The sequence below is a fragment of the Capsicum annuum genome, chromosome 2 (assembly GCF_002878395.1).
Source record: "Capsicum annuum cultivar UCD-10X-F1 chromosome 2, UCD10Xv1.1, whole genome shotgun sequence".
Classification (NCBI taxonomy): Eukaryota; Viridiplantae; Streptophyta; class Magnoliopsida; order Solanales; family Solanaceae; genus Capsicum; species Capsicum annuum.
In genome coordinates this window covers 141,739,827-141,759,412 of record NC_061112.1, presented here as the reverse complement: position 1 = coordinate 141,759,412, position 19,586 = coordinate 141,739,827, and the positions used below count along the sequence as shown (strand labels likewise).

The window sequence follows — 19,586 nt, the reverse complement described above, 5'->3', positions numbered from 1 at the left end:
AAGAATATGTTGCTAAAGCAAAGATGTAATGTACATTGGCTGCATTTTATTTTTTTTAAGATTAAGACATCTGAATCTGAATAATGATTAAGATGTTGTTTCTACATCTGAATAATGAATGATTAACACTGTTTGTTTTTTTAACATCTGAATATATAAAAATTTATTTTTCAGATGTTATGTTGCTAAAGCAAAGATGTAATGTACATTGGCTGAATTTTATTTTTTTTAAGATTAAGACATCTGAATCTGAATAATGATTAAGATGTTGTTTCTACATCTGAATAATGAATGATTAACACTGTTTGTTTTTTTAACATCTGAATATATATAATTTATTTATCTGTAATAAATATGTAATTCAAATTTAAAAAGCAATAAAATATTATATGAAATTTTTTTTTAGATAAAAGATTAACTTAAACAACAAACATTATTTGAGTGGTAACTAAAATATTTAAAAATATAAATAAATAAATTATGTTAAATATAATTATTGAACTATCTAAATTATTAAAAAAATATATATCGATTAAAAATTATTGTGATAAGATGTAATTATAAAATAAATTACTACAACAGTGAGAGAGTTTTGAGGTGTAAGTTATAATTACTAGAATAACTCAATATTTTTAATAACAAAGTGAGAGGAAAATAAATAATTGTCAAATGAGAGAGGAAAATAAATAATTCAATACGTGAATTACTAGTATTATAATCCATTACATTATAATTCATTTGAAAATAAATTAAGTTATTTTAATTCATTTTACACGTATATAGAGAGGAAAATAACAAAGTGAAAGAGTTTTGAGGGAATATATCATGTTTTAAAAAGAGCTCTTTTTTATATCTGACTGATTCAGAGGATTTCAGACACATGAAGAGGCAGTTATAAAAATAAATAAATAATACACTTAATGAACTGAAGTTTGAACCATTCAAATTCAAATCTCCATTAAGTGCAAACAAATGAGGCCTTAGATTTGCCAGAATTATAAAACATCAAACAAGGTCTCTTAGGAAAAAATATATGTGGTTGGAAGAGATAACCATGAAAATATGATCCTTTCCACATCTATATTTATATCTATATCTATATCTATAATTTATAATCTATAATCTTTATAATATATTAAAAGTATAAAAACCTTTGTAAAAGTGATTTGAACTTTTTGTTCTTCATTAAAACACCCTCATTTAGACAAAACTGTATTTTCACAATTTTTTTAAATTTATTATTTTATTATTTTTATTATATTAACTAAACTCCTAAAATATATGGGCTTAACTAGACTCTTAAAATATATAGAAGGAGAATCAATTAATATTTTTCTTTGTAGTGAACAATTAGAAAAATACTCCTAAAATAGGTCCCTATTAAAGAAATGCTTCTCTAAATATTGAGATGCACGTTAAACTAAAGAAAAAATCGGTTTACTTACTGAAAAAATATGTTTGATGCTCATCTAACTTGATTCGGTTGCATTTCTAGATTGGTGGATGCTTAATTTTCTAACCCTCAATTTCTTCACTGTTTTTGTCAACATAATATAATTCAATGTATGTGTGTGTATATATATATATATTCTTTGTTTTCATTCAAGTCATTCTGTAGGGTCAAATTTTTCGCTCAGACAAGAATTATTTTCATCAAAACAGAAGATTTGTGATCACTATTATATTAGTTTGTTGTAGTTTACAGGTCGTAGATGAATTTACAAGTGGTAGATGAATGTCGGTCGGTTTTGAGGTATTTTTTAACGTAAAGGTTAGGTTTAATTGTACTGTTTTTATATCTCCATTTTGAGAAATTTTCTTGTGTAAAGGTAAAATTTAGTTATATTATTTTGATATATCTATTAGCGTATTATTTTGTTATAGTTTACAGGTGATAGATAAGTGTCAAACGACTTTGAGAAGATTTTTGTGTAAAGATTAGATTTAATAATATTGTTTTGATGTCTCTATCATCGTATTGTTTTATTGCAGTTTGTAGGTGGTAGATGAATGTCATCGACTTTGACAATTTTTTTTCGATAAAGGATAGGTTTAATTAAATAAATTCTTCAAAAGATGTTGAATTTAATTATTGTATTCAGCTTTATTATTTAAACAAATATCCTATTTAGTATAACGTTTAAACTCAATAAAGTGAGGTACATATGCGAGACGCGTGCACCTAAACTAGTACACCCAAAAGTGAGAGAATCATTCTTCTTAAAATGACATGGAGAAAAAGAGAAATGAAAATGATTAAGATAATTTCAAGAATTTATCTTATACTTCATATTCACATATACATAATTTCCTAACTGAATGTACGTAGAGAGAGAAAGTAATAGAATAAATCTTATTTATGATCAAGATTTGTGCAATTTTGCTGTATATATTTGTCTCATAAAACAGAGCCCGCCAGAAATTAGTCCACGTCATAAGTTGTTGTTTTAATTTTCTTTTTTTTTTTCTAAAAAATTAAATTAAATTGTTACTCTTTAAGGGTGTGTTTGGTATCAAGGAAAATGTTTGTCTTGGAAAATATTTTTCAGGAAAATATTTTCCTAAAAAACAAGTTGATTTCTTATTTGTTTTCTTATGTTTGGTTGATGAATAAAAAATAGTTTTTGAAAAATAATTTTTAGTATTTAGTTGGTGAATAAAAAAATATTTTTCAAAAAATACATTTTAGTGTTTAGCTAAAGCGTAAAAATACATTTTAGAATCCTTTTTTAAAAAATAAATTTTAAAAATTAAATCCATTTTTGGGAAGGGGTTAGTAGGCGGGTGGGTGGGGGTGTCAGAAAATTAAAATTGGCCGGGGGGGGGGGGGGGTTAGTAGGAGCTGGGAGGTCAGAGTAGGAGAGTGAGGGGGGAGAAAAAAATTTAAAAATTTTTAAAATAATTTTTTTTTTCTTTTTGAGGTTGGGGGAGTGGGGAGGAATGGGAGAGGGAGCTGGTAAGGGGGAGGGAGGGTAGAGGTGTGGGGTAAGAGAAAAGTTTAAATTTTTTAATAAAATGTAGTTAGTGTTTTTGAAAGGGGGCTGATTGGGGTAGGGGTGGCGTGGAGATAGGGGATGGACTAAGAAAAAATTTTGAAATACTTTTTAAAACAATTGAATTTTGGGGATGGGGATTTCAGACTCAAAATTAATCTTCTGCAGGTTTGCTCAATGTTCAATTTAAGTCGTTTATAGTATAAAATAATTCTTTTCAAATTAATACATATGGATCGGAGTTATATTAATTTTGTACTTTACTATGCATTTAGACATTTGAATTTCTAATTCTTTTTCCCTAACACAAATCATAGGATACATTTCATTTTTGTAGTGTCACGCCCATATAATACTATTAAAGTAAAAAATTAACCGCTGCATCAAATTGATGCGTAATAAATAAGATGAAAATATACGTTAATTAAACAGAATCAAATCTTTCTAGTTTAATTGCTCGTTTGGAAATCACGACATCATGTTAAGGTTCCTTGAAAATGTATGTTGCTAGCTAAATTCTGTTGGGAGCACTATCTCCATAATGGACCGTGCAACACACGATCTGAATTAGTTGGGCTCGAATGGAGAGACGGAATGGGAAACATGAGATCATGTTAATAAGGTCACCTTCAAGCCAATTCCAAATTCCAATCAAACGCCCACTTGAAACCAAATTCCTACTATCCATCGACGTGGAGCATTAGATGCACACTGCTTGCTAACTGTGAGGATTTTGTGTATGGCATCTGTCCATTGATGCTTAAATGCCAATACTTTGCCAACCATATTTCCTTATCATTTTTCTCACCTTTAGCATAAGCATATTTTAGCATCTCACATCTCAAGAAGGCACATTCTTCTATGTCTACATACTCACTCCACAAACATTTGACGTCACGTGATATTTAAGCTGCAAAAATCATTGCTAACCCAACGTTTGTTTCCCTTAGATATAGTTAAGCAAAGCACTATGAGTAATATAAAACGAACTGTTGTATGAACAAAACGTATACTAATCTTATCTTATTTAGTAGGTGTTTTATCATGAAAATTAAAATTTTTTGAAGTTAAAATTGAAATTAAAATTGTGTTTGATTATGGATATAAATTGAAGTTGTTTTTGAATTTTAGAAAAATAAGAGTAAGAATAAGTGAAAATAAGTTTTACTTTCATTTTTTCAAATATAATGTAAATATAACTCTAAATTATATTTAAAATTCTCATGAACAAATACCAACTTAATATTGTATTCAAAAAATAAGTAAAAGAAAATAACCAAACGTAAAACTCCCCACAAATCAAACGAAATCATGGATGCCGTGTGATGTTTCCTCTGTATTTGGACAGCTAACTAAGAAAGGAAATACTACTCATCGATTCAAAAATAATAGTATGTTTAAACATGAATGGATGTTATGTTTTAATTTCAATTTTCTATATAATATATTTAAGATTATAAAAAGAGAAATGACATTTTTTTTCCTCGAACTTGTCCTCCAAACTCTCTTTATCATTTAAACTAACCTTCTGTTTATTTACCCCCTTAACATCTTTAAAATTTATTGATTTCACCCTTCAAAATTGAATACCACTCTCACACCGGAGAGTGTGTTACAACTTACACTCGCCCACACGTCAGTGCCACGTCAATACCACGTAAGCAAAATATTTTTTAAATATATATAAAATAAAAATAAATATATATATAAATATAAATATTTTTTATATATATAAAAAATATTTTATATATATATATATAAATATTTTTATATATATATATAGAAAATATTTTAAATAAAAAATTACAACACCCTCCCCCTTTTCATCCTCTTCAAACCTGCAGATTATATACAAATAGAAGGAAAAATCATGAACAAGAAATTGAAGGAGGGGCATGAACGGACCTAGCTCTAACTTCCTCCACTTTCACTTTCCCATCAATCCTCCAAACTCAGCACCTCTGGCAACCACCACCGCTGTCACCACCACGATGGCTACCACCACCAAAATTACACTAAAGAATTTCATAAAGATCCTTGAAAAAAGGTAAAATATGTATTAAAATTAAAATGTATAAATTATGTAAATTTAAGTACAACCCAATTCAAGAAACACTAAAAAGATTGAATTTTTGTAAAAAAAATTGATGAACAAGAACAATAACAATAATCTTTATTTTGTTCATTGACGCAAAATTGACCCCCACATCCCTTGATTTCACCCGTAAACATCAGAAACAACATTCGAAATACTCCGTCCATCACAAAAATTCACTATTTCGGTGAACCATGTTGCAAGCATTTCAAGAAATTTGTTTTCTTTATCAAATGAAAAATTAATTTGAATTAACTTGAGCAAATTCAACAATAGACTATATACAAATACATGATCACAAAACCACATCAATACACAAAATCTCAAATTCAAATTCTTTCACATTAACCAAAACCCAAAATCCCCAAACTCCCAAATTTTCAATCTTCTACTCAAAATGTCTACAGAAATGGCATAAACAATCCCAAATTCATAGATGACATAGATGATATTCGCATGACATGAAATTCTTGGCCAAGAACCAAACCTGTTCATCAATTTTGAAGCCTTTTTTATTGTCGAAAAATGAAATTTTGAATCAATTAGGACTTGATAGGAAGAGGATTACGAAGAAACGGAATGAAGGTATGAAGAAATTAAGTGTTGGGGGTGTAGATGAGGAAGGGGAATGATGAAGAAGATGAAAATGTCTTCATGAAGAAAACATGCCCTTTCTTGATCTTCTTTTAATTATATACATACATACATACATACATACATATATATATATATATATAATAGCAATAAAGTGGTCCTTTTAAAAAATAAATAAAAATTCACTCGTTTTATTTTTTGGCCACGTCAGCTATAGGGGTGAATTTAATTCACTTGAAAGTTGTTAAGGGAGATAAATAAACGAAAGTTAAGTTTAAGTGTTAAAGTGAGTTTGGAGGACAAAATGTCTTTTCTCTTATAAAAATAAATAGTATTTTCGATACATTTAACATATTTTTAATTTAATATCATAATTTTTTTTTCTAAATTTTCTTCAATGAAATAAGTATTAACCATCCTTCAAGCTTAGGACCTGTTTAACCATAAATTTTCCCAAGTAAAACTTGAGAAAAAACTTGACAAATAATATTTGATCATACAATTCAATATTTGATAAACCTTTTTAATAAATAATTTAAATTTTTAAATATTAAAAAAAATATTCATTATTTATTGATCTCAACTAATATGTGTACGTAAATAATAATACAACTATATTTTTGTACGTATATATAGGTGGATGTTATATTAGTATTGTGGCTGCTTTATGCAACACGTGCGTGTATAAAACAATACAACTTATACAAAAAAAATTTAGTATATTTGATTTTCTTCTGTCTTCTAAGAAAATATTAGATATATTTTTTATTTTTAAAAATATAAACTTATGATTAGTTTAATAATTTTTAAAATTTATAAATATAAATTATATTTTTTAAAAAAGTAAAGTATATTTTTAAAATACTATATAGAAATATATGTTAAACTTTTACTCAAACTTTCATTTAAATATTATTTAATAATATTATTTAAAACTGTATGAATTAAATAGTGATGAAGCTTAAGAAGTTAAAAATAGAAAAAGAGTATTACGTATAAATAACTTAAAAGGCAAAATCTATACGCAACCGCTTTAAGTACGCACCATTTTTTATTTAGACATCTCAAGTGGAAATTGTTCCATTTTGGCACATCAAGCAGCCATCAAGTGTGTCACTTTGACACGTTTTGCTGAATCAACAAAATAATTTTAGTGCGTGAGTTACACGCGCCACTGAGGTGGAAAATGCCGAATAAAATATGGACACGTATCATTTTTGAAGGCCGCTTGAGGTGCCAAAATGAATCAATGTCCGCTTGAGATGCCTAAGTGAAAGATGACGCGTACTTAAGGGGCCTGGCGATGGATTTTGCCTTTAATAAATAAATAAAAAATAGCCCCACCCCTACCCCACCCACCCCACCAGTCCACCCACCCACCCGCCACCCCCCCCCCTTTTTTCTTAACCCCCCCCCCCCCTTCACCCCCACCCCACTCACCCCGCTAATATTTTCTTCAAGCACCCACTCACCTCGCCACTCTTCTTCCCCTCTTTATCTTCTTCAAAGATCCCACACTCCTTCCCCACCCCTGTACCCATGTCATTTTTAATTTTTTCATCGATTTTGCTTCGAGTTTTAATTTTTCTTCACTGATTTTAGTTGATTTTTAGATTTTCTTCATGAATTTAATTTCATTTTTTTTTTTCAGATTTGCTTCATCAATTTTGCTTCAATTTTTAGTTTTTTTAATTGATTTTGTTTGATTTTAATTTTTCTTCTTGAATTTAGCTTTATTTTTAAATTTCTTTCATCAATTTTGCTTCGATTTTTAATTTTTCTTCACTGTTTTTCCTTATTTTTTATTCTTCGATTTTAATTTTTTTTATTGATTTTGTTTAAATTCAATTTTTCTTCACTGATTTAGCTTTATTTTTAAAATTTTTTTCATCTATTTTGTTTGATTTTTAGTTTTTCTTCATTGATATTGCTTATTTTTTTATTTTTCTTCATTGATTTTACCCTTAATGATTAAAAAAAAGGTGCTTATTATTTAATTTTCACGAACCTTTAAATGCGTATATAAATTTCTCTCAATAATTCTTACCGTTAAATAAATTAAGATTGATAAAAATAACGGATAAAAATGTGAAAGAAGTATAGATTAATGGGCGTTGAGTTAATATATTATTTTTTGCAAGACAAACTCCTAAATATGTATCTAATTTTAAATCTTTTCTAATAATTTTCATCATTAAATAATCTTAAAATTGACAAAAATAATGGGTAAACATAAGAAAAAAGGTATAAATTAATGAAAATGAGTTAATATATTGTTGGTAGGCTAAATTGGGCACTACATCAGAAAAAAATGATTTTCACACGCCTTCACAGAGGTGCCATACACACATCTGACCAACTCAGCAAAAAATATCACAAGTATATATTTTATGGCTACTTAAGATGTCAAAATGAAACAATATCTATTTAAAATGACGCGTTTAAAGAGGACTGCTTATGGGTTTTGGCAAATTAAAATAAAGCAGAGTGGGAAAAAAGAAAAGTGCTGACCACATGATGACTTAAGGAGGAGGATCGATCTTCACCGACCCATGAATGGAAATTTCTCCTTTTTTGTATTCTATATTTCTTACATACAAATGCATACGAGAGTGACACCAATTCTTCGATAATCTCAACTTCCTTCATTCACTCACTGTCATCATCGTCACTTGTTTTGTCCACCCCCCCCCCCCCCCCCCCGGTCCGCCTTCAAAAAGCCTCCTCGAATGGAAAGTAGTAGCAGCAGCATTCAATTCCATACATTCTCTTTTTCTTCTTCCTTTATTTACATATTTCTACTTCTTTCTTTCTCTTTCCATGGAGGCTGATGCTCTCTCAATTACAACTATGCAAGACAGTTTTAAGGGGTTACTCAAGTTACTTGGTTCTGTCAAGAATTACGATTGGGGTTGTCCCGCTAAACAATCTTGTGTTGCACGTCTCTATAGCCTTAATTCTGGTGGAAATATTGATGAGAATCAGCCGTATGCTGAGTTTTGGATGGGGACCCACGAGTCTGGACCGTCGTACGTGGTGGAAGGAGGAGGAAGAACTGAGAATGGTTATGCTGATGGCGAGGGAGTTAGAGACAGGTGTACTTTGAAGGAGTGGATTGAAAAGAACCCTAGTGTTCTTGGTGAAACTGTTCTTACCAAGTGGGGTACCCAACTCCCCTTTCTCTTTAAGGTGGTTTCTTCACTTCACTGCTTGTTAATTTGCTCAAAGTTTTCATTTTTATTGTGATGTCAGTGCACTAGTGTTAAATAAGTACTGTGTTGTCGGCAAATTTTGATTTTGACTAGATTGTTTTTCTGAACTGCATTGAACTGTTTTTTTTTTTTTAACTTGAGCCGAGGGTCTATAGCTACTTTGTGGGATTATACTAAGTATGTTGTTGTCGTCCTTGTTGATATTTGGACTAGATAAGGAACCGGGTGTTTTCCCCCTTAACTATTGATCAATTCAAGGTTTTGTGTTATAGGTACTCTCTGTTGAGAAAGCTTTGTCTATACAAGCTCATCCGGACAAGGATCTTGCAATTCTTCTGCATAAGGAGCAGCCACTAGTATACAAGGATGATAACCACAAACCTGAGATGGCTTTGGCTTTGACCAAATTTGAGGCCTTGTGTGGCTTCACAAGTCTTGAGGTACTTCACAAGTTGTTCTTGTTTTTAATTCAATTCCTTGCAAAAAATTCCCATAGAGCTAAGCAACTTGTTTTACTGAATCTATGTAGTAATTGGTGGTGCAATCTTGAGGCACTAGAGCTGTAGTTATAGATCCTAGAAGATCACTTGGTTTGTTGGTTTAAAACCGTTAAAGAGAAATAACGCAGGAATTCGATTCAAAAGCTATCCGACTAAACAAAGATGGAGTTTGTAGAAGAGAATATGCAGTGAGATTGATTATTTTCTTGTAAAAGCCGTCTATGATTGATCATCAAAGATAGGACCTATAACTACAGCTCTAGTGCCTCAAAGATAGGACTCCTAATTTAACTAGGATTGTATGTAAAAAACAGGAGAGAAAAAAAATAAAGACGTGCATTCTTAAAGCAACTCTCAACACTCCTCCTTGCTTTATGAAATGCAAACTCTAATTTTCTGTCTGAGAAGCTCGAATTTGCTGACCAGTAAAGGCTTAGTGAATATATCAGCCCATTGTTCTTCCGTCTTGCAGTAGACAAGAATCACATCTCCATCTTTTTGAACTTCTCTCAGGAAGAAAAACTTGATTTTGAAGTGCTTAGATTTTCCATGAAACACAGGATTGTGAGAAATAGCTATTGCTGCTTGGTTGTCCACGAGCACTTTAATGCTTCCTGTTGTGTCCATATGCAGATCAATCAGAATTTTCTTCAGCCACAATGCTTGATTTATCGCTGCTGTAGCTGCCACAAACTCAGCTTCGGCAGTAGATTGAGCGGCAATGTCCTGTTTCTTACAACTCCATGAAAAAATCCCAGAACCAAGACTAAAACAGTGCCCTGGAGTACTCTTCGAGTCATCCTTGGAACCTCCACAATCACTATCAGAGTACCCAAAAAGCTTCACAGATTGACTCCTTCGAAACATGACTCCATAGGTGATAGTTCCTTTGATGTATCGCACAATTCTTTTGGCTGCCTTCAGAAGTACTTTACTCTGACAATGGATGAACCTTGACAGAATACTTACACCATACAACATATAACATATTGGGTCTTGTTGCTGTAAGATACATTAAACACCCAATGAAACTTCTGAAGTATGTTTCCTCCACCTTTTCGGCTCCATCATCTTTGCTTAGTTTCTCTTTTTGGTTCATGGGAGTATTCATCTCTTTGCAATTTTTCATTTTGAATTTTTTGAGAATTTCCTTCGCGTACTTCTTCTGGCAAATGAAAAACTCATCTTTTTCCTGTGTAATCTCCATTCCAAGGAAATAAGTCATCAGACCAAGATCAAACATTTCAAAAGCTTGCATCATAGCCTGAGCTTTGCACTGCTTCCTGTAATCAAAAGGTCATCGACATAAAGAGAAACAACAAGAATCCCACTGTTATTGCATTTAACATAAAGTGTGAATTCTGAAACACTTTTCTCAAAATCGAGGCTAAGCAAATAATCATCTATTCAACTATACCAAGCTCTTGGTGCCTCTTTTAGGCTATAAAGAGCTTTATGTAGTCGGTAGACTCTCTCTCCTTTTCCATCTACAACAAAACCTTCAGGTTGCTCGATATAGATTTCTTCTTCAAGAACTCTATTAAGAAATGTGGATTTGACATCCATCTGGTGCACTTTCCAGCCACGTCGTGCAGCAATAGTAAGAAGCAACCTGATTGTGTTGAGCCTAGCAACTGGAGCAAACGTGTCAGAATAATCAACAACAACAACAAACCCAGTGTATTCCCACTTAGTGGGGTCTGGGGGGGGTAAGATGTACGCAGTCCATACCTCTACCTCTGATGAAGTAGAAAGACTGTTTCCGAAAGACCCCCGGCTCAAGTCACGAGATATCACACAAACACATAGTACAGCACAGAAGCAGATGACATAACATAGATACGGCACCCATAAGGAATATAAAACAGAGTAAAGCAGGAATGCAGGAATATAAAGCAGAGGAAAGCACACAGATTCGTAATAAACATGGAACACGGAACACGAAACACTGAATACGGAATCATAACAGGAATACACCCCCACCAATTAGTTCCCTACACTAGCGACCCGAACTGGCCCTAATCCTCTGCCGTAATTCGCATCTTCCAGACCTTCCTATCTAGGGTCATGTCCTCGGTGAGCTGTAACTGTTCCATGTCCCGCCTAATCACCTCACCCCAGTACTTCTTCGGTCTACCCCTTCCCCGTCTAAAACCATCCAACGCTAGCCTCTCACACCTACGGACCGGGGCATCCATGCCCCTCCTCTTCACGTGTCCGAACCATCTCAATCGTGCTTCCCGCATCTTACACTCCACTGAAGTCACACCAACCTTCTCCCGGATAGTCTCATTCCGAACTCTATCCCCTCGGGTCAGTCCACACATCCAGCGCAACATCCGCATTTCTGCCACCTTCATTTTTTGGATGTGGGAGTTCTTAACTGGCCAACACTCCGCTCCATACAGCAAGGCCGGACGGACTACCACCCTATAGAATTTGCCTTTAAGCTTGGGCGGCACCTTCTTATCACACAGCACCCCCGATGCGAGTTTCCACTTCATCCATCCCGCTCCAATACGGTGCGAGACATCCTCGTCAATCTCACCGTTACTCTGGATCACGGACCCGAGATACTTGAACTTATCCCTCTTCCCTACCTCCTGTGCTTCTAGCGTCACTCCTACCTCATTCTCCCGCCTCACGTCTTTAAACTTACATTCCACATACTCTGTCTTGGTTCTGCTCACCCTGAACCCTTTAGACTCCAGAGTTTGCCTCCACAACTCTAATTTGTCATTCACACCCCCTCGAGTCTCATCTATCAGGACTACATCGTCTGCAAAAAGCATACACCACGGCACCTCCCCTTGGATACGCCGCGTCAACACATCCATTACTAACGCAAACAAAAAGGGACTAAGAGTAGATCCCTGATGCAATCCTGTCAGGACAGTGAAATGCTCTGAGTCTCCTCCCGCCGTCCTCACCTGGGTTTTCGCTCCCTCATACATATCCTTAATTACTCTGATATATGCCTGCGGTACTCCACTCACCTCCAAGCATCTCCAAAGCACTTCCCTGGGGACTTTGTCGTACGCCTTTTCCAGGTCGATGAACACCATGTGCAGATCCTTCTTCCTCTCCCTATACTGCTCCACCAACCTCCGTACCAGGTGAATTGCCTCCGTCGTCGAGCGGCCGGGCATAAATCCGAACTGGTTTTCCGAAATAGACACTATCCGTCTCAGCCTCACCTCGACCACTCTCTCCCATATCTTCATAGAGTGACTCAGTATCTTAATCCCCCTATAGTTATTGCAACACTGAATGTCCCCCTTATTCTTATAGAGGGGGATCATGGTACTCCACCTCCACGCCTCGGGCATCTTTGCCGTCCTGAAAATTTCATTGAACAATGCAGTCAACCACCTTACACCAGCCTCTCCAACGAACTTCCAAAACTCCACCGGTATCTCATCCGGCCCCGTCGCCCTACCCCTTCGCATCCTGCGGACTGCCTGTCTAACCTCGTCTACCTTAAAACGTCTACAATAGCTAAAATCCCGACACTCCCCTGAGTGCTCCAGTTCCCCTAACACAATAGCTCTGTCCCCCTCGTCATTCAAGAGCCTATGAAAGTACGACTGCCATCTCTTCTTTATGTGACCGTCCTCCACCAACACTCTACCGTCCTCCCCCTTAATGCACCACCTGATCGAGGTCACGACCCTTCCTCTCCCTAGCCTTAGCGAGTCGGAACAACTTTTTCTCCCCTCCTTTCCCCTGTAACCCTGCATACAAGCTCTCAAAAGCGGCCGTCTTAGCTGCCGTGACCGCTGACTTCGCCTCCTTCCTCGCTAGCTTGTACTCTTTCCTGTTTACCCGCTTCTCTTCTTCGTCCTTGCTTTCCACCAACTTAGCATACGCCTCTTTCTTGGTCTCCACTTTCTTCCCCACCCCTTCATTCCACCACCAATCCCCCCGATGATGTCCGGCCCGGCCCCTAGAAACACCCAACACCTCCCTTGCATTCTCCCTGATGCACGTTGCCGCCCTGTCCCACATATTATCCACGTCCCCCCTACACTCCCACACCCCCATTCCCGCCAACCTCTCCCCTATCTCCCACGCATTCACTGGCGTCAAGCCGCCCCACTTAATTCTCGGTCTACACTCCTTACTCCTCCTCTTTCTATTCTTCTTTATACCCAAATCCATAACCAAGAGCCTATATTGGGTCGAAAGATTCTCACTCGGGATGACTTTACAGTCTTTACACAACGCCCTATCCCCTTTCCTAAGCAACAAAAAGTCAATCTGGGTCCTGGCTATCGCGCTCCGAAAAGTGATCAGGTGCTCGTCCTTCTTCGGGAAGCCCGAGTTCACCACCACCAGCCCAAACGCCCTCGCAAACTCCAATAGAGTTGCACCCTCTTCATTTCTCTCCCCAAAACCAAAACCACCATGCACATCCCCAAAGCCTCCCGGTAGCGCCCCGATGTGCCCGTTGAAATCCCCTGCTACAACAATCTTCTCCGAACTGGGCACGCCTCTCACCACCTCCTCCAAAGCCTCCCAGAACCGCATCTTCTCCTCCCCCTCCGATCCCACATGCGGCGCATAGGCACTACACACGTTCAGGGTAAACCCCCGAATGACCAACTTAATAGTCATCAACCTATCGTTGATCCCTTTCACCTCCACTACCTGACCTCTAAGCTCTTCATCTACCAAGATGCCAACTCCATTCCTACGCCTGTCGCTCCCAGAGTACCACAGCTTGTAACCGTCCACATCCCTAGCCTTAGACCCTACCCACTTGGTCGCTTGGACACACGCAAGGTTGATCCTTCTCTTCCTAAGAATCTTCACCAGCTCTATGGACTTCCCCTGAAGGGTCCCTATATTCCAAGACCCAACCCTCAGCCTACCGTCGCTATCCACGCGCCCCCCACTACCCCCCCCTCGGCCAAAATCTGTGCATACCCCTTAACTACGCGTCTTGCCTTGAGCTTGTTAACAGAACCATCAACATTCAATTTTGTGCGGTAAACCCACTTCACACCGATGATCTTTCTATCTTGAGGCTTTTCCACAAGCTGCCAGGTCTTGTTCTTCTCAATCATTGCAAGCTCATCCTCCATTGCGGCTTTCCACTTTGGATCTAAAACAACCTCTTCAAATCCAGAAGGCTCTAAAATGGCCACAGAGAGCAACCTTGTTCCTCTCACAGGTTGATCGTCAATGTTTTCATCAAAATTTGGTAGATTGCTTGTGATCTGCTTCTAGTTAGCTTTTTCCCAGTCCCATTGCTCATTCTCCATAAAAATACATCTCTACTTACCATAATTTTTCCCGTATGAGGCTGAAAAATTCTGTAAGCTTTAGAGGTTATACTGTAACCATTAAAGACTCCAGGTTCAGCTTTTCCCGTATGAGGCTGAAAAATTCTGTAAGCTTTAGAGATTATACTGTAACCATTAAAGACTCCAGGTTCAGCTTTCTTGTCTAACTTGTCCCTCTTAACCTGCGGAATATGCGAGAAACACAAACAACCGAAGATTTTTAAGTTTTTTAAGGACGGCTTATAGCCGTATCACGCCTCGAAAGGTGTCTTGCCGTCAACTTCTTTGGTAGGCAATCTGTTTAGCAAAAAAACAGCAGTGTTAGCTGCTTCTGCCCATAAATATTTTGGTAGGCCTTTCTCATATAACAAACACCTCGACATCTCCATTATCGTCCTATTCTTCCTTTCACCGACTCCATTCTGTTGCGGAGTATATGGGTCAGTGAGTTGATGCTCAATACCTGCATTTTCGCATAACTTTTCAAATCGATCAGATGTGTACTCAGTACCATTATCTGGTCTAAGCGTTTGCATCCTGCAACCACTTTGATTTTCTACCAAAGCTTTGAATTTCCATAACACTTCAGGTACTTCAGATTTGAACCTGAGAAAATAAATCCAATACATTCCTGTCATATCATCAATAAATGCTATAAAATATTTACTTCCGTTATGAGAGGCAGTTTTATGTGGTTCACACAAATCAGTATGGACTAACTGAAGCTTTCTCGATGCTCTTCAGGTTACCTAGGCAAAAGGCATCCTGCTTTGCTTTCCAAATTGATATGTGTTGCAGCTTGTGTGTTTGTCCTCCATGGATGGTAGTCCTAGAACCATTTTTTTTTTCACTATGTGCAAGAGTGCCTTGTGATGACAATGGCCGAGTCTCTTATGCCATACATTTGCTGTCATCTCTTGGCTCGGATAGGCAGCCGACTTTTTCTCCATTAGATTAAACGAAAAGCTTTTTCCTCTCATCTTAACTTGGCAGATGTCTTGACCCTTTGGATCAAATATCACATTTCTTGTCCCCAAAATTAAGCTTAAAACCATTCTCCAAAAGTTGTCCTACGCTCAACAATTTTGATCAAGGTCTGGAACAAAAAGTACATCTGAAATTAACTTTGTACTTGAGCGGCTTTCAATAGCTATTGTTCCTTTTCCTTTGGCAGAAAGATAATCACCATTACCGATTCTGACTTTAGAGATTTCGGACTTGTCTAAATATTTGAAAATATCCTCATCATGAGTCATATGATTTGTACAACTGCTATCAATTAGCCAGGACTTGCTTGAGACGCTGCTTGTAAAACACGATGCGACAAAAAGTTGATCTTCTTCCTGTTCATTAACAACTCGAGCCTCTGCCTCTTGCTGCTGAGTTTTGTTCTTACAGATGATCGCTTCATGCCCAAGCTGATTGCACTTAGTGCACTTAGCATCAGGCCTCTTTCAACACTTGAAAGGTGCATGTCCGAGCTTGCCGCAATGCTTACAAGGAGGGTAGTTTCCTTTGAAACCACTTGTTTTGTTTTTGTTGCTGTGGGTTGCACCTTCTCCATCAGTTGGTTGGTGCTTCTTATTCTTCTTCTTAGAACGTCCATCATCGTGATGCTTGGCTGGTAAGGCACCTTCGACAGCTCCTTCTTGTCTCATAACACGCTGTTGCTCTTGCGCTTGAAAGCGCTTAAGAGCTCTGCAAGTGTGATCTTGGACAAGTGCTTAGTATTTTCTAAGGTTGTTATGGTAGCCTCAAATCTTTCAGGTGCCGTTACTAGGATTTTCTCAACGATCCTTGAATCATTGAAAGTGGAACCCAACAATGTGATGCGATTTGCTAAATTGAGAAGTCTGTCAGAGTACTCCTTTATGGTTTCACTTTCTTTTATCCTTTGCAACTCAAACTCACGTACCATATTCAACACTTGCATCCCTCGAATCCTTTCATCTCCTTCATACTCAGTCTTGAGATAATCCCATACCTCTTTCACTGATTCGAGAGACATGATAGGAGTGAAGATATTAGATGAAACTGCAGTAAATAAGCATGCCATTGCCTTCCTCTCCCTGTGAGTTCTAATCTGCGCCACCGTGGGATTGTCCGGCAAGGGAGCTATCTCGTATTCATCTTCAACAACTTCCCATAGATCCAAAGCTTATAATATATCCGCATTCTAATTGCCCAGATTTGATAACTTTCTCTATCGAAAGTTGGTGGTGCCATTGAAGAAAAATTTGCTTCTCCGTTCATGGTACCCACTGGATCAGATTGATGCACACACTCACAGGTCCCTTAAGATTAAAGCTCCAATACCAATTGTTGGTTTAAAACCGTATAAGAGAAATAACGCAGGAATTCAATTCAAAAGCTAGCCGACTAAACAGAGATGGAGTTTGTAGAAGAGAATATGCAGAGAGATTGATTATTTTCTTGTAAAAGCCGTCTATGATTGATCATCAACTTAGCAACTTAAATAGTTGCTATTACAACTAAAAATAGGACAAAGAAACAACCTATTTCTACCAAAATTAAAATAATTAATTAGTTTCCTACCAAAGATAGGACTCCTAATTTAACTAGGATTGTACGTAAAAAAACTGGAGAGAAAAAAAAAACAAAAAAGACGTGCATTCCTAAAGCAACTCTCAACATGGTTGAGACTAGCTTCTCATGTTTGAATCTGAGTATTTATCAGGCTCCAGCTTATTGGGAAAATATTCATTCTAAGAGCATGGTGGGGACTCTAAGCTGACTTTAGAGCTCTCTGACGTAATTATGAAAAATGATGTGAAATTTTTAAATATTGAAAGTTTGTTTTGCTGTCCTGTATGATTAATAATTAACTGGATCTTTTGTTTCCAACTGCTGGAATAAAGTAATGGAAAAAGGTCCCAGTTAGCTTCTTTGTCCTCCATAAATAAAAGACCAATTACTGATTGCTCTAGTTAGAACATGTGTATATTAACTAACATGCATATGTTTCATTTTTCTCAATCTGTTATATTATCCGTATTGCAAATTTTGGTGGGAGCAAGTCTATAAATATCCAGAAATGGGGGCTGGCCACTGGTGTACTTGATACTTCACCATGTGGTTGGTTCTCGCAAGCAAAAAACTTGCTTTTTGGCTTGAGATGAATGGATGTGATGATTTTTTTTTCAGGAGCTTAAAGTGATTGTTCAGACTGTACCTGAGATTGTTGAAGTGGTTGGTAGTGCGCTTGCAGAGCGAGTATGGTACTTGAACGATGATGATGGAGAGGAGAAAGTTAAATTAGTGCTCAGAAAACTATTTACGGAGATGATGTCAGCTAGCAAGGATGTGATCAAGGAAGTTCTTGCTAAGCTGATTAGTCGTCTGAACATAAAAAACAAGGTAAATCCTTAGTGTTCCGTGATTATATGAAAGTTGTTTTTTCCACCATGATTAAATGAAAGTTCAAGACTTTCCCTTATCTTGCAATTTAATCTCTCTATGTGCTTCTTCATGGTAGTGACTCATTTATGTGGCACAGTGGCAGTATGATTCTGGAAACTTATCCTCTTCATTGTCTTAGTTAATTGTTTGTGTCTTATTACACCTCTCTACCCATCTCCCAATTTAAAGACACTATCTTAATGTGCCCCCTGATTACATTTGTTTTGGATAACGATGGTGTTTGGACCAACTTTTGCACACTTGTGTGTTCCAATGGGTACTTGCTGCCACCCATTGGGTAACTTTGGTCACTGAGGCTTATAGATGGAAAGAGATCATTTAGTGTCTTTTGTTTCAGTTGCTTACACTTTGATGTTTTAGGTAAGGGAGCTGACTGACAAGGAACAGCTGATCCTAGGACTTGAGAAGCAGTATCCCGCTGATGTTGGTGTTTTAGCCGCATTCTTGTTTAATTACGTGAAGCTTAATCCTGGTGAAGCTTTATATTTGGGGGCAAATGAACCCCATGCATATGTATATGGCGAGTGTATCGAATGTATGGCAACCTCAGACAATGTGGTACGCGCTGGCCTTACTCCCAAGCACCGGGATGTTAGGACACTGTGTTCAATGCTCACTTATAAACAGGTACACCATCAGAGTCTATTAGAAGTGTCTTTCATTCTCCATGTTTAATTACCACTTCAGGTATAGTGGAAACTGAAGTTCATCTGATGGTGAATATCCTTCAGATAGAGCATACTATAAGAGCCCAAACTATAACAATATAGCACAATATTCATGTTCAAATCTTGATTGAGTCAAAGAAGTTAAACTAACAACACTAATAGAAATTGGTTAGCAACAGCTAGCGTACCACCCAGTACACCTAGGAGGTAAATATCTGGCGAGATTACCTAACATGCAAGCTTATGGAATTCCCTATCTCTGGTCTGAATCAATGTTTTCTGTTACAGGGTAACCCTGAAATTCTGTACGGTACGACAATAAATCCGTACACAACGAGATACCTTCCTCCTTTTGATGAATTTGAGGTGGATCGTTGCATTCTCCCCCCGCATTCAACTGTTGCCTTTCCTTCTGCTCCCGGTCCTTCCATATTTGTGGTCATGGGAGGAGAGGGAACAATGACCACATCAGCAGAAGTGATTGTTGCGGAAGGCGATGTTCTATTTGCGCCTGCAAATACCAATATTACCATCGCAACTTCCTCTGGTTTACACTTGTATAGAGCAGGAGTAAACAGCAGATTTTTTGAGGAATGATAGTTGTAAGCTTGTAGCCCCTTATGCTTACTAATAAAACAGTGAATTTGTGTTCCAGGGGCTGTTCCATCTCGTATTATTAGCATGCTTCTATTAGTGTAGTTTTGTAAGTAATAAACATCATTGGAAGAGTGGAAATTTTGTTGTACTTTGTCTCGTCTATTGTCTAATATTGCAAACGCAAGAAAATGAATTGTA

General features: G+C 36.7%; 1 protein-coding gene and 1 long non-coding RNA gene across 2 annotated transcripts; one reads left to right on the top strand and one right to left on the bottom strand.

Annotated features, from left to right (window-relative positions):
* Positions 1-3,339: 3,339 nt before the first annotated feature.
* LOC124896065 lies at positions 3,340-5,760 on the bottom strand. Its single transcript, XR_007052482.1, has 3 exons — positions 5,576-5,760; positions 4,899-5,029; positions 3,340-3,903 (listed from the first exon to the last, which is right to left on the bottom strand). It is a non-coding gene; the product is annotated as an uncharacterized LOC124896065 (long non-coding RNA).
* Positions 5,761-8,100: 2,340 nt separating this feature from the next.
* On the top strand, positions 8,101-19,539 carry LOC107860056 (mannose-6-phosphate isomerase 1). The gene is made up of 5 exons (XM_016705269.2): positions 8,101-8,871; positions 9,167-9,334; positions 17,848-18,060; positions 18,484-18,750; positions 19,080-19,539. The coding sequence occupies exons 1-5, from the start codon at positions 8,503-8,505 to the stop codon at positions 19,386-19,388; spliced, it is 1,326 nt and encodes a 441-aa protein (XP_016560755.1). The 5' UTR covers positions 8,101-8,502; the 3' UTR covers positions 19,389-19,539.
* The last annotated feature ends 47 nt before the right edge of the window (positions 19,540-19,586 follow it).

Bases quoted from the DNA above. Each gene is read 5' to 3' on its own strand.
- LOC107860056 (XM_016705269.2), top strand. From the start codon at position 8,503: ATGGAGGCTGATGCTCTCTCAATTACAACTATGCAAGACAGTTTTAAG. The intron at 8,872-9,166 runs GTGGTTTCTTCA...TTTGTGTTATAG, and splicing joins AACTCCCCTTTCTCTTTAAG to GTACTCTCTGTTGAGAAAGC. The intron at 9,335-17,847 runs GTACTTCACAAG...TTTTTTTTTCAG, and splicing joins GTGGCTTCACAAGTCTTGAG to GAGCTTAAAGTGATTGTTCA.